The 16,851-nt window shown below is 38.7% G+C and overlaps 1 protein-coding gene across 4 annotated transcripts in view; it reads right to left on the reverse strand.

Annotated features, from left to right (window-relative positions):
- The window catches only part of dscama (Down syndrome cell adhesion molecule a), a 70,491-nt gene that overhangs the window by 22,289 nt on the left and 31,351 nt on the right, over positions 1-16,851 (reverse strand). For 3 of the 4 annotated variants that reach the window (XM_053476362.1, XM_053476361.1, XM_053476360.1), the window contains exons 4-11: positions 11,564-11,710; positions 11,122-11,400; positions 10,058-10,333; positions 9,398-9,694; positions 6,867-7,142; positions 5,890-6,168; positions 5,660-5,779; positions 4,982-5,161 (exon numbers count right to left, since the gene is read on the reverse strand). In XM_053476362.1, the coding sequence (XP_053332337.1) occupies positions 4,982-5,161; positions 5,660-5,779; positions 5,890-6,168; positions 6,867-7,142; positions 9,398-9,694; positions 10,058-10,333; positions 11,122-11,400; positions 11,564-11,710 (1,854 nt within the window). Of the gene's footprint in view, positions 1-4,981; positions 5,162-5,659; positions 5,780-5,889; positions 6,169-6,866; positions 7,143-9,397; positions 9,695-10,057; positions 10,334-11,121; positions 11,401-11,563; positions 11,711-16,851 lie in introns of those variants that run through there. The other variant, XM_053476363.1, reaches the window with a different exon arrangement.

The following is a 16,851-nucleotide window of genomic DNA, read 5'->3' on the forward strand; positions in this document are numbered from 1 at the left end:
GCCCAATTCTGATTTGTTGCCTATCTGATTTTTTTTGACCGTCTGTTTACACGTTCTTTCAACTATGACTAATATCCAATACACGTGTTTACACTTGCCATACCATCTAAAACATCACGCATACTTAAAGGGAGGTTCTTGCGCTATACACTAGCCAAGATAGACGAAGGTGAAGTATGCTTGACGCTCTGCGATATATGCAAAGTTCGCAAACATCACCATGGTTTTAAAACGGAGGAGGATGAAAAAAACGGCATAACTGCAGCCTGTGCATATGCTTTATTCACCAAATACTGATTTCTTAATGTTATTTAGCCCAAATAGGCATTTTTTTTCCTTTCCATGCTTTTTCTTTTTCATGTCACCTGCGATGTTATAATTTCACACGCGCTTCCACCGGATAATTACATTACGTCGTTAAACCGCGAAGAAGTCGCAGTTTAAATGACGTACAGAACGCGATGCCTCAGGAAATCCGATCTGTCTGTTTACACGACAATCACATTAGCACATCTGATTTATATCGGATTTATTTCCACATATGAAGGAGGCCTGAAACCGATCTCGAAATATCAGAATGCATGCGTTTTTTTTCCTGTTTACACGGACATAGAACATATCGGATATGTGTCACATATGAGCAAAAAATCAGAATTGGGTCACATTTTACTAACAGTGTAAACGTAGCCATAGGGAGAGAAATCTGTTTCTTGAAAGCTAAAAAAGGCTAGTTCGGCCATCATAGCAAGCTACAATGGGTGTTCAAGTCAAACCAGGACTTGTGATGAAATTTCTTAAAACGTTTTAAAGAATGCCAATTATGCGTGATTGATATTCCTGGCCGAAGTGACTCGGAGCCGACTGCAGTCGTTCCTATGAAAATTCAGCTTGAATGTTCTAGGCATAAGGCATGGTCTAAACATGAGTCCTGTTTAAAGAACTGTTCAATTTTATGTACTGTATATACAGTTAAAACCTATTATGGGATAACAACGCTAGCCTGCTTATTCTACTCTTGATAATTGACAAACTATTATGATCGTTGTAACTGCTACAGTTCTACCACACTTTTAGATTTCTATTTGAGGTAGATACGCTCTCTGGGAATGTGAGCCATGCTGATGCACTTCGTTGGGCCTTTTTGGGAGACGTGATCGGTTTGTACAGGAGCTTTGGCCCTGCCTGCCTGCCTGGAGGTAAACATGGAGACAATCGGTTAAGCGGAGGAGCTTGCTGTCCTCTGCTCATACACTTTATTGCACCATTGGGCTTTTTCTCAGGACGGCTGGGATATTCAGCTACAATCATTACACTATCCTGCTCGCAAGCTGCTTTGAATAAAAGCGTCTGGGAAATAAATCAATGCAAAATGTAAAACAAGAGCAGTGTGTAAAGAAACAAGCAAGTCCACTCATCTGCCGCTCCATTATGTAAATGTTTTAGCGTCACTAAGCTTCCATAAAAGACACAATTGCACTAATTGGTCCTAACTGACACCAATAAACAATGATTGCTTGTCGATGTGTCTTGGTTGTGATAGAAGGACATTTGCCAGATTTAAAAGGTACTTCACTGAAGAATCACCATTAGCAGCGTAATTCATTTCAGCGTTTAGCATAATGTAATGGGGAAGTAAGTGATTTAGAAGGCTGAATTAATGCTGTAAAGCTAATTGAGTCCAAGCTGTGCTTCAGCATAAAAGTGTTACAGTTTAAATATTTTAAGATATTAATCAAGATTTGTAAAGTAATTGGAACTAAACAAGCAGTAATAAACAGCTGAGAGACCTGATCAGCCAGTATAATACAGGATACAGTGTAATTATTAATATAGTCTTAATATATAGTTAATATAATCTAACCCATTTTATGTCCAAAAACACAGCAATACTGTTTACGAATCGTTGCATGCAATAAAAATGAAAAAATAAAATAAAAACAATTATTCAATATTTTTTCACTATCTAAAGCTACATTACATGGACAAAGGTTTTTTGGCCAAACTTGTTAATTATTGAATTCTGGTGTTTCCATCAGGGGCAATGTTAATTCTTCAGCATCCCAAGACATCTTGTACAATGCTATGCTTCTAACCTTGTGGCAACAGTTTGGGGAAGGCCCCGTTCTGTTCCAACATGACTTTACCCCAGTGCACAAAGCAAGTTTGGTGAGGAAGAACTTGACCGGCCCGAACACAGAGCCCTGACCTCAACGCCATCGTGCACATTTGGGATGAAGATTGCGAGCCAGGCCTTCTCGTCCAACATCAGTGCCTGACCTCAGAAATGCTCTACAGAATGAATGGGCACGAGTTCCTATAGAAACACTCCAAAATCTTGTGGGTGGCCTTCCAAGAGGAGAGGAAGCTGTTATACAGTTGCTGCAAAAGGGGGACCAACTCCATATCGATTAACAGTATTTGTATGCAATGTCATTGCAGGTTTGGCAAAACACTTTTGTCAATATGGTGTATTTACTTTAGCAGATATACATAAACTAAGACATTATGCAAATAAAATACATTTTTTTGTGCAAGATCAACATAATAAGTTTTAACCCGTTTAGCGGAAAACACACGTGTGCAGGAGTGTTATTTCACCAAATGGCCACTAGGTGGCAAATCACAGGTATCATTCAGTCATCATTAACCACATTACCTTTACATTACGTTACAAAGATAATTTTTATTCTGGATCTCAGAAATACAAGGAAGTGAGGTCAAAATATAACCTGTATGAGATGCCAGGGCACCACACACACACACACACACACACACACACACACACACATTCTTTAATTGACTACTTCCTTCAAACATGGAAGAGTGTGCCTTATTCTGACACAACTAATGATAATGACCGTCTCTTATATGATTTAAAGTGATCAGATTTTAGCATCTTTCATCATTTATATCTCTTTATCCTGTATACAGGGTCGCGGGGTCCTGGAGCCTGTCACAGGAAACTTAGGGCATGAGGCGAGGAACACCTTGGACAGGGTGCCAATGCAAACATGCAAACTCCGTGCACACAGACCCGAAGCGGGAATCAAACCCAGACCCTGGAGGTGCAAGGTAACCATCAAGCCACCGTGCCTTTCTGTATATTTCAAATAAATTAAATAAACCAATAATCATGTAATACCTTATCAATCTCATCATTCTGTTAATATGTCGTGTGCTTTCTAGCTTTTTAGCAGATAATAATAACAAACCCAGTAGCTAGCTAACACTCTTGATCGTTCATGCTAAAGGAACAGAGAGTTAGAAAATGTTTAAAGGGAAAACAAGTAACAAGATCTCACTGTACATCATTATCATATAACGGTTTATTACATCTTAACACAGCGTGTGGTTTCTTAGCTAATACAACATATGGTGTGCTAGCTCAAGAACGCGATAATTAACGCTACATCATGATGCCTAGTGCATTATTTCATCCTGAAGTGTGGATTATGATAACTTTATGATTAGTGGATTTCTAAACTGACTCTGGATCAGGTTTAACATGCCACAACTATAAAACACTAATAATGCTGCCTAAGACAACATCACCCATATGTGTTTAGCCTCAAGGACAGACGGGACATATGTATATTTCAAACAAATCAGTTTGATTTATTATTATTTCTTTTTTTTACAATCATTATGCATGTTTTTTGTTTATAATGGGACATCCTGTCCCTCCCTCTGGGAAGCAGCGAGTCTCGATATCCACATAGCGCTTAATGAGGACGTCATATGGAGCCAACACACAGCGATCAGAGCAGAGCTGAGCAGAGCCGGTCAGGACGCTCGGGGAGGCTCTAGTTACAGTGATGCTGGTACTGAGGATCAAAACAACATGATGCTGAGGACCCCGGGGACCTGTGGCGAGCGTGGCAACACCGCACGAAGACTCGCACAAGGTAGATCATTCCACCATGGCATCGATCATACACGTATCAAGCACACACTGACTGGATAAAGAGGTGTGTGGTGGGGCGGTGAAGAGAATCTTTGAACCTTTTTTTTTAAAAAAAAAAGTTTCAAACTCTCGAATTATAGTTGCATTAAGATTATGTTACAAATGGCTTTCGCAGCTAAGTTAATACAAGGCAGTGTAAAATGTGAACAATTTCCACAAAATCCAATAATGTAATACGTTTATTTTTTAGAAAAATCATTTTAATATCGAGCGGAGAGAGAGAGAGAGAGAGAGAGAGAGGAAAGAGGTAAATAAAGGGAGGAGAAACGAGGTAAAAAAAACTAAAGAGGGAAAGACATAATGAGATTAAGAGAAGCAGAAACAAAGGAAAAGGACACGAATGAGAGTCAAATTGAGACAAAAAAGGCAGATTCAGAGAGAGAGGGAGTGAGTTAGAAACAAGGAAATAGCAGATAGAATACCCGGTTAAAGGGAGGAAGAAAAAAAACAGATTGAGAAAGGTATAGGGAAAAACTAAGATTTAGACTAATAAAGATGGATAAAGACAGGAATCAAAATGAACAGACATGGAGAAGAAAGAAATATGTACTAAGCAAGAGAGAAACAGAGAGTAGATGGCAATAAGCATGACGGAGACAGCGGGAATGAAAGAAAAAAAAGAAAGGAGGAAAAAAAGAAAGGAGAAGATGAAGACACATGGTTAAAGCGTAAGGAGAGAGACAGAGAGGACGAAAGACAGATTGGGATAAGAGTGAGAGCTAGAAGGAGAGAGAAAAAAAGAGGACACACACACACACACACACACAAACTGCTTTTTCAGAGCTCGCTTTTCTACATGACTGCCTCTGCTTCAGTTCAAGGCTTAATGGAGGGAAGATAAGTCCTTGGGTACTGAGGGATACAGCACACACACACACACACACACACAGTGCAGGAAGGCTACAGTAAGCCAGAAGTTCTACGCTTGTCTCTATGCTTCATGCACCCATGACCTTGGTTAACCTCTAGGAGTAAATATGTACAAGCGACAGAGGTAAATAATTCAGCGTGACTTACTCTTGACGTTGAGGTACATGGACTTGCTGACGTCGGCTCCCACATCGTTGCTGACCTTACAGAGGTAGTAACCGGCGTCCTCCTCCAGCACATGCTTGATGAGCAGAGAACCGTTGCTCAGCAGTTGGACCCTGTAGCCCGAGTTTAGTGCAATCGGGTGAAACTGAGGAACGCCAGCACCTGCAAGAACATTCAGGACCTAAATCAGAGAACATCGTTTTGCATTGTTGCGTCAATTAAAGAGCCATGGTGTTGCTTCAATTACGGAAGAACCACACTGCTTGTTTAATCAGAAGATCCTCCAAACTGTTTTAATCCGAAAAGAACCTCATAGCTGCTTGAATTTGAGAAGAACCTTTATACTGCTTTAATCAGAGGAAAAACTTTAAAATTGCTTAAATCAGAAAAGAACCTCAAGGCTGTTTAAATATGAGAAGAACCTGATTTCTGCTTTAAGTAGAGGAGAACCTCACTGCCGTTGTAATCCAATAAAAACCATAATGCTGCTTTAAATAGAGAAGATCCTCACAGCAGCTTTTATCAGAGAGAACCTAATGCTGGTTTAATCCAAGAAGAACCTCATTGTCGCTGTAATTATAGAAGAACCCCACTGCTTTTTTAATCAGAAAAGAACCTCACCACTGCTTTAGATCCATATGTAAATAGGCAAATGTATACCTTTAGAGTATTTCCACTCTATAGTTGGACGTGGTTCTCCATCAGCAGAACAGTTGAGGATCACAGCTTTCCCGTAGATCCCATCCTGGTCTTTGGGCTGGACGGTGAATCTTGGTGGAACTACACATGAGAACAGCAAAATCATTCCTTAACCACATGCTACATCATCAGAAGACCTTTTCTATTAGATCCACTGAGGAATAACTCTGAGTAAATCATTTCATCCTCACCCCTGACGATGAGCTGGCTCTGGTATTTCACGACGGCGGCATCGTTTCGAGCGATACAGGTGTACGTGCCGTTGTGAACCCGTTGCAGGTTGGAGATGCGCAGCGAGCTGGTGAAGTCGATGTTGTCGATGGTGACGCCCAGGCTGACATTAATGGGCTTTCCATCTTTCTCCCAGTTGATAGAGATGGGCAGATCACCTGAACGCACCACACAGGGAACGAAGACCCTGTGACCGATGGAGTAACGCGGGAACTCAAAGGGCTGGATGAAGGGAGGGACTGAGGAAGAGGAGGACGGATTATAAATAATTATAGTACATCATTCAATATTACAGCTGCTAATAACAAATAAAGGTGCATAAGTGCTAACATGGGATGCAGTAATATAGAAATATAATTATAGAATTCATAGAATTATTATTTTAAATAATGACTATACATTTCTTAATATCATTTAAAATACAAGAAGTAACAATATTAATAATATTTATAAATATACATATGAAGCAGGATATTTAAACATGTTTAAAAAATGCATATTAAAATAATGTTGTAATAAAAAAAATTAAATATGTAGTGTTAAGAAATGTTTTTAAATTTTTTTTTTTTTAAAATATTATAAAACTATTTTAGTTTTTAGAACAAATGCACACACACACACACACAAATCCAAATTCTAATCAATCAAGCAATCAATTTTGAGCTAATTTCTTAAAACCATAAAAACTATAAAGTTCAGTACAAAAACCTTATAAATATATATATAAAGCAACACAAATTCAATAAAAATCTTTCAGATAATTAAAATATATTTTTTAAGTGTTTTAGGGAGGAGTTTAACATCTACAAGTACTAACCCATGAGCTAAAAACCCTAATTACATGAATTAATTAGATAATACGTTTTTTGTTTTTTTTTATTGTTTAGATGCCAAGTTTCCTTATATCGATTTATCTATTGTTTCCTATGACGTTTACCTTTCACAGTGACATGGACGCTCTGATTCTTAAAGACGTGTGGCTGGACGAGGACATGGCAGGCGTACTCGCCCTCGTCCAGCTCCTTCTGCACGTTCAGTAGCTTCAAAGTGCCGTTGTTCTCGAACGCTCGCTGTCTGTCGTTGAATGGCAGCAGGTTGGAGTTCTTGAACCACTTGATGGAGTAGTATGGGTAGCCGATGACGTGGCAGTGGATGTAGGTGTCCCGGCCGGCAATGGCAGTGAGGTTCTTCATAGGGCGTATGTCAGCAGGACCTGGAAAGATGAGAATAAAAACTGGTTTCAAAACTTGTAAGCAGAATTGCATTGCAAGAGATGGCTGAAGTTATAATAATGTTTGATTTGATATCAATCCCAACTACAGTTGTGTCTTGTTATAATGTTTTAATTCCTCTTAATAGTCTTGATAGTTAACACAGCTATAAACAGTCGATAGTTCTTCTGTTTCAGTGTCTTTTTTTTTTTTTTTTTTAATGTTAATATTTTAAAAATAAAGCTTGGGAAATCATCCCATAGTGCAAAAGCACAAAAATTGGAGACCCCTTTAGACCGTCCCCTGTAAAAGCATTGAGTATAATAATAATAATACCTGAGCTATATTAATACTATAAAGCTGTGAGCTGCTATTATATAAAATAAATGAATACCTTCTGACCAATCAGAACTGAAACACTGAGATTGCTGTGCCATAAATAAAACATCTAACCTTTACAGTCTATTAGCATTATTACAGTCTATTTAGCTTTAAAATCAAGATGAAAGCAAGGGAGGCCATTATTTCCCCAGGCTTTAAGGCATTAAAGTAAGAACAGCCCGAGAAAAGCTGGGGCTAAAAATAAGTGAGCAAATAAAAAAAAAGCAACAATGACAGAAATTAGTGGTGAGTGTGATGTAAATCATTAGTAATGCTTCACAGATCTGCAGGAAAGACAGTAAGGGAAAAAAACTTATAATCTGATGTTATGATGGAAATTGGTTAGTGATGATTGGTTAGATAGTGCTGCCGCTTTTAATTCTAGGTTTTTAATTCTAGACAAAAATATAATAAAAAATAATCTGATCATAGCAGGTCTTAGTATTAGGCAAATACAACCCCAGATGGACAACATACAGTATGCAATTTTATCACCGTGCTATTATGTATTTAACAAAAATTAAGCCAAAAAGAAAAAAAACCTGCAGACAATAGTAGGTACCCCATGATTTAAGAGCTGGTAGACCCACCATTAGCAGCAATAACGTGAAGTAATCGTTTCCTGTATGAGTTTATCAGTTTCTCATGTAGTTGTGGTCCATTCTCTTTTACAATATTGTTTCAGATCATTAAGGTTTTTGGGCATTTGCTTATGCACAGCTCTCTTAAGGTCCCACCACGGCATTTTAGTTGGGTTGAAGTCTGGACTTTGACTAGGCCATTCCATTTACTGATGACCTTCAGATGATTGCAAGAGATGTTACATTACCCAATTTCGACCCGATACTCTGGTATACGGAGGATCTCATGGTCAACTCAATGACTGCAAAGTGTCCGGGTCCAGTGGCTTGACATGTTTCTGCTAAAATGCTGTTTGGTTTTTGACAAACATGGCTTTGGGCATTAAGGCCAAACGACTCTACTTTGGGCTTATTTGTCCATGGGACACTGTTCCAGAAGACTCAAGGTTTGTTTAGGTGCAGTTTTGCGAACCTCAGTCGTGCTTCCATGTTCTTTTTAGATAGAAGAGTTTTCCCCTGGCAATCCTTCCAAACAAACCATACTTGTTTGATCTTCTTCTAATTTAGCTCACAGACTTTAACATTTAACATGCTCAGTGAGGGTCTGTGATGTAGCTCTCGTTTTTTTTATTTATTATTATTATTATTTTATTTTGTATTTCTTTGAATATTCCATAGTCTGACTTTGGGGTGAATGTGCTGGGACGTCCACTCCTGAAAAGAATGCCAACTGTCTTTAATGCTTGTGAATAAGCTCTCTCACTGTCGAACATTGAACTCCAACTTGTTTATAAATGGTTTAACAGTAAACCGGAACAATGTGCTGCAACAATTGATACTCTAAGACCATTGCTTATGTCTTTCCCTCTTGGCATCGCGTTAACACACACTTGAATGCTTGAGACCAGCAAACTGCCAAAACCTCTGCATTTATAGAGGTCTGCACACCTGCTGATGATCAGTTAATCAAGGGATGATTATTAGCAGCACCTGATTGCAACTTACTCTCTTAAATCCTGTATAATCAGTAAGGGGGTACTTGGTATTGCCGGATTTTTTTCTTGTTGCTTCATTTTTGTAAAATAAATAATGGCACAGTGAAAAAAGGTTTATGTTCTTGTTCATCTAAGGTTGCATTAAGACCTGTTATGATGAGATGATTTTTTTTACACACAAAAAAACATAGAATTAAATGAAAGCACTATCCTTTGCACAAGACTTTTGGTAAGAAACATGGTATTAAATGCTATTGTGTGACTTGTGTGTGTGTTTGGAGAAGCTGATCTGACAAGCACCTCTTACGTTTATTCGAGCCTGGTAGGACACCGTGCCCGCTGAGTTGTTGCACGTGCACCGGTAGACACCGCTGTCACGGACCTGCGTGTGAGAGATGTTCAGGTAGCTGACGACGTTTCCCTCGGCAGTGATGCTGTGGCCCATGCGGTGGCGGCTATCCTTCACAACGACATCGTCGTCCAGGGTCCACATTACAGCTGGCTGCGGCGTCCCTTTTACGTGACACATCAAGGAGACGAACTCGTTGGGGCTCACCACTTTCTCACTGAAGGCAGACAGGATCTTAGGGGTGCCGTCTGTCAAAAAACAGGTAAGCATGCAAGAAAGCTTATAAAAGAATCAACGAAAACTTTGGCTTTGAAAACCAATATACCTCAGAAACGAGTATATCACCCAAAATCTCTAATAATATCTTTTACACCAGATTAAGACCTTCGGTTGATGTTATGCAGGCTTACTTGCATGGCCACTGTTGGACCTTCTGTCATCTAAAGACAGGACCAAATTCTCACCTCATAGCTGGGCGATGATGAAGATAACTATCTTGGACAAGTGGAATCGTGGTATCAAGATGCCATGTCCAAATTATTTCTATGCATAAAAGAGGTGATATATTTAACAACAACAACAAGAAAGAAAGTTCCACAATGTTTACTGACCTTCTAAAATGACTTGCACAAAGTCCTGAGCTGAGATCTTCCCTTTCCTGGCGAAGCACTGGTAAGCTCCTCCGTCACTCTTGGCCATGCCGTCCATCACCAGGTTCTCTTTGTTGATCCCGTTCATGTGGACGTCACCGCCAGGGTTGATCTTGTCACCGTTGCGGTACCAGGAGAGCTCGAACTCGTCTGAACCGGTGACGCTGCAGGTCAGGGAAACCTGGCTGCCCACACTGCCTTTCACCTTCCTAGGACTGACCACCACCCGCAGGGGCTCTGAACAAATCCATCACACTGAGGATCAGCAATTAGTGTTAAGGAAAATTCTTGATTTTAAAGGCAGAGGTTGAGATCTTATCGAAAAACCCTGACTCAGATCCTGCTAGTCAAGAAAAATCTGCCTCTGATGTGTAAAATATAGTAGTCGTAGCCAATTCCTAACCATGTGTTTTTTTAGGGAAATCTTCTATCAACTTGATGACTACCAACAAAGACTTTCACATGCTCCCTCTGAGACACGTAACCCAGCTAAGGACATCATGTCAAACTGCTCACACAATCAAACAATGTTGGGGATAAAATGCTATTCGCCTCCTCCAATTGCGCGAGCTCAAAGACATGCTTCTGTTTTGTAGTACGGTCTGGATTGGATACCAACAAAGTCTACATACTGTATACCTTCACACAACTGGTCAAGCTCTAAAGGCAATTTGGAAACACCAATCAAACTAGACTGCATGTCATTGAACTGTAGGAGGAAACTGAAGTACCTGGCAGAAACCCCCGAGCACAGAGAGAAGATGAAAACTCCTAGAGTGTAGGCGGGACTGTAGAGGTGTGAGGTGACAGTACTAACCACCAAGCCACCATAACCTTTTGTGATTTTCACTAACTATTTTATATTTTGTTGTTAGCAGTAGATCCCTAACTGGCCAGGACAACTGTTTTACATTTCACATCATTAAAATGTAGTTAATCTTTAATTAGCATTACATGCATCCTGCAGTTCCAAAAACTTTTTCATATGCCAGTGAATTCATTGTTGCATGAACAAGCGAATGTACCTTTGACCAGAAGGCGCCCTATGACCTCGGCATTTCCGTAACTGTTCCACACCTCGCACACATAGCTGCCCGAGTCACTGGCCTGCGCTCTTTCGATTAGCAGACCGGTCACGCTCTGTCTAAAGCGTGTGTCTGGCTCCAGCGGCCGGTTGTCCTTCAGCCAGCGGTATTTTGGTGCTGGATGCCCTGAAGCTTTGCAGGGGAGCTCCACCCTGTGCGAGGCCATGATCTCTCTCTTCTCAAAGCCATCGAGGATCGTAGGAGCAGCATTTGTGGGGTCTTGGAAGATGAACAGAAAGGCATAATTTGATATAATACAAATTTTAAAAATTAGTTTGTTTGAACTTGATTTCTGCTTTATGTTACTGTGACTCAAGCCCTTGGGCAGAACCCATAACCTCTGATCATAAAAGCAGGTGGAAAGCAAATGAGATCCTCTCACCTGGCACGAAGAGTCGGGCGCTGTTGCTCTGCCTCGTCTCGGAGGTGTAACGATGCCTTGTCATACAGCGGTAGTTGAACAACTCGTCCTCCTTCTGCACATCCAGGATGTACAGGGCTCCCGTAGACGTTATGAGAAATCGAGGTCCTGAAACACACAAATGCACATAGATCATTTTTAGCACCAGCTACTCTAAATTTCATTTCTCCTCCAAATAATCTGTGCTTATGGAAGATTTTAAGCCCTCGTTAACAGAAGCTGACTTTGCTCTCTAGCTCTATCCAGAGAGACGTCCTGACAGAACCGTCCTGCTGGGATTGTCAGAGGGGACGTTCATGTCAGGAATGATTGAGAGAGCAATTTGGACAAGATGGTCTCATGATTAATTCTCAAGGGTGGAGTTGCAATAAAAGTTATCTTTAATATCAAAGGTGATTTTTTCATGGAAACAGATTCTTCTTCTTCTTTTTTTTTACTGAAGAAAAGGAAATGTCCAGAATGGTAATATTTAAGAGTCTGCATGATTTGTTGGTCCCCCGTAAATGTAAGCAAATTGGTGACATTATGAAATGTCAAGTAATTTTGTACAAAAGGTCAATTTTTTTTTTTAGATTAATGTCTTCCACTGAGGTTCATGTTTAGACCCCACTCTCACGATTTGATCTAGCATGAATAATAACACATTTCACACAGTCCATTCCAGCTCAAGTGAACACTTTCATTAAAGGGTCACATTATTGAAACATGGAAGGATAGTTGTGAACCGTCAACTTAACATATGAAATGTGATCAGAAGAAATGATAGCTCTGTTTAATAGTGTAAGAAAGTGCATTTCCATATGCACACAACCTTCAGATCTGGGACTAAAGGGCTGTGTGTTATAAGAAAACCAACTGTTAGTAACAATTGTGCAAAAAAGGCTTCAGTTGTCTGGGAAGCATAAGCTGGGAAGCTATGTTATTAGCCTTCACCAGTTCAAGTCTCATACTGGTATATCGTCAGAAGCTTAGTTCAAGATGTGTAGAGTATTTTCTACAATAGAGCAATGGAAAAAGGTGACGGCAGGGACCGATGGCACGGACATACTTAAGGTTCTGCGAGAATGTGGAAACATTTTCACACATGAATTAGACGCAACATTGTGTAACGCAATCAAAGACAAAAGTGACTGCATTAAATCTTAGTGTGCACGCTTTTTATTTTTTTATTTATTTATCTTGCCAGACCAAATACTAAGAAATATTCAGTTTTATGTAAATATTCTAGAAAACTGTGGCAGTCTAGCAACATGATTGATTTATGCTTTCAACTGCAAATAAACTGCAATACTGGAAGCTTGATAGCAGGTTGCGTCTTCAAGGATTTCAATTTAAAGAAACTTTGCACCAAAAAGTTTGAAATTTAATATTGAAATCATATTGTTTACAATTTACCGTGTGTATGTGTGTGTGTGTGTGTGTGTGTGTATGTGTGTGTGTGTGGGTGTGTGTGTGTTTACATGGCATAGATAAACAGTTTAGTGCTGAATAGGGGAAAGAGAAAACAAATGGAGTGAGACAAGCCGGAAGTGAAGAAGCTGCTATTGTAAGCTCCAGTGACCTATTTGGAAAAGAAACAGCGAGAGAGACAGAGGGATGTCTTTGAGGCATTTTCAGATTGTGAGATAAATGCATAGTTTTGTGCAAGTGTGTCTGTAAACAGGAATCAGTATTTGTGAGAAAATGAAAACAGATCAGCACGTTTGCTTAAGGACTATAAGATAAATACGACTGCAACAAAACACAAAACAATATGGAAAACTTGTAGTATGTTTATAGAGTAACAACTGAATTTTGGAGATCGAATTTCATGCACACTTGTACAATTCAGTTTTTTTTTAAGTTCATGTAAAATGAAGAAATAAATTTACTGTAGTTGGTGTGAGAGAAGAGAATGCAGAGGATAGGGTTAGGTGGACGAAAAAAGGAAAAGGGAAGAGCTGAAGGACAAAGAAGAAGAAGAAGAAGAAGAAGAAGATGTCAGTATTTGGTGTTAAAACTCTTTGCTTGATAATAATAAGATTTCTGTGTTTAATAAATAACCAGCCGTAGGTTTTACTGAGCATGCTGGAGAATTTGCCAGACTTCTTCTGTAATGTTATCTATTTAAAAGTAGTGTTAAGGAAAAATTGAATTGTTTTCCACGTAATAATGCAGACATGATAAACATATATAACATATAATAAAGTGCACTGCAATCCTGCTAGGCACCCTGCTAAGCACCTCAAGTTTAAAGCACGTTTTTGTTCCTGGTGCTTTCGTAGCTTCATTAAAGCAGCTAGCTTGTTATTTGTGACAAAAACAGGAAGAAAAAGCATGCAACCGAGGGATAAGTGCACATCAGACATGCTGCATCCCACACATTTACCAGAGAGTTATGTAACGAGATGAAATGGAGGTGGTAAAACTATTGATGTAGCATGAATTGAATCAGAGGCTATGTTTCTGTAAATACAAATTATCTTAGTAATTTATGGGAAATTTCTATTAATGCACAGGTTTAAATGTGTTATACAGTACTGTCTCTGCTAACAACTTATTTAAAACAAACAAAAAAAAAAGTAGATATGGCAAAAAATTCTATGATGCATTGTTTACAAATTTTTTAGGATATCTTTATTTTGGATTTATGGTAGGAGTCTCCAGTGTCAGGGCTTCGTAATTGTTTTAGGTCAAGCTGTAATGTTACATTATGTTTTCTGAGAAAGGAAAAAAATAATGGCTTAACTATTTGCTTTAATATACAGTCAGTGAGAACAGTAACGAACGTGTTTTACAGACACTCCAGAACCTTAAATGTAAGAATAAATAGATAAAACTTTGCTCTTTAGGTAATAAACAGTACTTTTTTTTTTTTACACAGTCTGATCCTGGATCCGGTTTACTGAGAAAACTTTCTCTCTTGGTGGTGTCCAAGCACTAGTGAAACACTGGCTTAAGTAAGTATAAGTAGTGTAGCAGGGGATTATATACTGTAAAGAAATAAAATTATTATACATAAATGTGTGCTGTTATTTTTCAAAAGTCCCAGTTTGGTTTGAACACCCCACATACAATGATCTTTACACCAGTGCTGATTAAGTAAATAGATACATTTTAAGCAATTTAAACATTATTATATTTTGCTTAGCTCAGGTTTTTTTTTTTTTTTTTTTTTTTTGGACTAACAGTACAAATGTATGCAACCTTGTCTCAAAGCGTAAGGACATGTTCGCATTTATTTAGCATGCTATTAGTCGCTAGCTTTTATAGCACCTCGCCTGTGAGAGAGCGTGAAATGAAAAGTGTGCTGCGGGATATGACTGCGTTTACACAGGAGGCCATCCAGGAAACACCTGCCCCAGTTTTGCTAATCTGAAATCAGGAAGCTCTGAAGCGCTCCGAGCGTGTCGAAGCGGCAGGTTATTGCTCGACTCTGTGCGGTTCTCCTGGAGAAAAAAAAATAAAAAATCTACCGAGCAACACTTCACCCCATCTCTCCTCTCCGCTCCTCTCCTGCCCTCTGGTTAATAATTTAGCACTCCCGCCCTGCACTGTTCCCCCATGACCTCCCGGGAGTTTGGCTTCAAAACCCAGTCACACCTTTCCTTGTGCCACAATAAAAACACCCACTTGCTCTGTGGAAAGACTAAAAATATGACCCAGCATGGTACTCTATACATATATATTACTTCCTTGAGGGGTAAAACCATTAGCAAGGTTCTGCATGTAAATGTAAACAATGGCAAAAAAGTGCTAATTCAGCTCTGTGCCGCTACGTTGCCACAGTGTTTGTTATCATTTTATTATCACTTTATTGTGTCTTTTGTATACTTGTTAGTTTGTTCATTTATGATGTTAATTCATTGTCTTTGCTAGTTAACTAATTAGGTTTTCACGCAGCTAGTTATGCTAATTTAAGGTGTTAATTTATGTTGTATGTAGCACCTTGGTCCTGGAAAAACGTTGTTTCATTTCACAGTTGAAACACTGAACTGTATATGGTTGAAATCACAATAAAAGCCTATGTGACTTTAATTAATTTAAAGCTAATCCATAAAGTTTAACATCTTCTGGGTTTTTCGAAGGTGTTAATTTAGAGCTAGTCTGCTGCTATAAGCTAGCATGTATTTTCTGTCTAATCATACACCCAAATGTTTTTATCAGCTAACTTTTGATCATTTTTGCTAGCACTGAGGCAAAATACTGTCTGCAGCCTCAATTATTAATTTAAAGTTTTTTTTTTTCATAAACACAATTTGAATACTTTTGAAAAATGTTTGAGTATATGAATATATGACAAATATTTAAAAGGAACTCACTGGAGTTTATTAAAGTTTAGCGAGACGGTAATTTACTGCTTATGTTACAGCTTTACTGCTCTAGCTTAGCACCTTTTTAAAATCACACACAATCATCCTAAATGTACAGAACACTCAATTTCCCTTAAATTAATTATTTTATTAAGGCAAACTTTAATGTCTTTGTCTGCATTTAGCAAAAGTAACAAGTTGCTCGATAGTTACCTTAATAACAGGGTGATTTTTTGGCACGTTTACTGTTCAGACCATGCAACCCTAAAATATTTTATACCTACCGCCCAATTTTCTTTTTATATACTAAAGTGGGCAGGGCTTAAATATATATAATTATTGTTTTTGTCTTTCTGGTTACACCCCAGCATTCAGGCAAATATACTGTATCATGATATCTAGTGTGTTTCACGACATCAAAGTTTTGCTGAGAATCTGTTCAAGCTTAAGTTACAAGTCCTGGTTTGACCCTTGCATCAATGACGCCTTGGTCGTACTGCCCAGCCCTAATGCCAGAATTCAGCTGGGACATCAATTCAAATTAAAATAGCACATCCATTAGCAATCTGCTGTTATTTATAGGAATAGAAGATCTGGACACTGGCATGACCTTGGCCGCAACGCTGACCCCTCGGGCCATCTGTGGCTACAGTGTGTGAATATTTAACGATTGCTTTGACCCTCAAACTTTATTACCTCCTTGCACAACTGATAAAACAAAAGAAGATGGAGTAAAACTAGACCTAACACTGCTTGACTTCTTTCTTCGTCAGCAGTTCGTCAGATGCCTAAGAAGAATCTTGTGTTCTTGTATTTAGAAGATGCTCTAAATAACATTTTAAAATAAAATGTAATACAATTTTAATAAAATTGTGGATCATCTATATATATCTATATATCTATATATATATATATATATATATATATATATATATATATATATATATATATATATAT

Source organism: Clarias gariepinus, chromosome 17 (assembly GCF_024256425.1).
Source record: "Clarias gariepinus isolate MV-2021 ecotype Netherlands chromosome 17, CGAR_prim_01v2, whole genome shotgun sequence".
Classification (NCBI taxonomy): Eukaryota; Metazoa; Chordata; class Actinopteri; order Siluriformes; family Clariidae; genus Clarias; species Clarias gariepinus.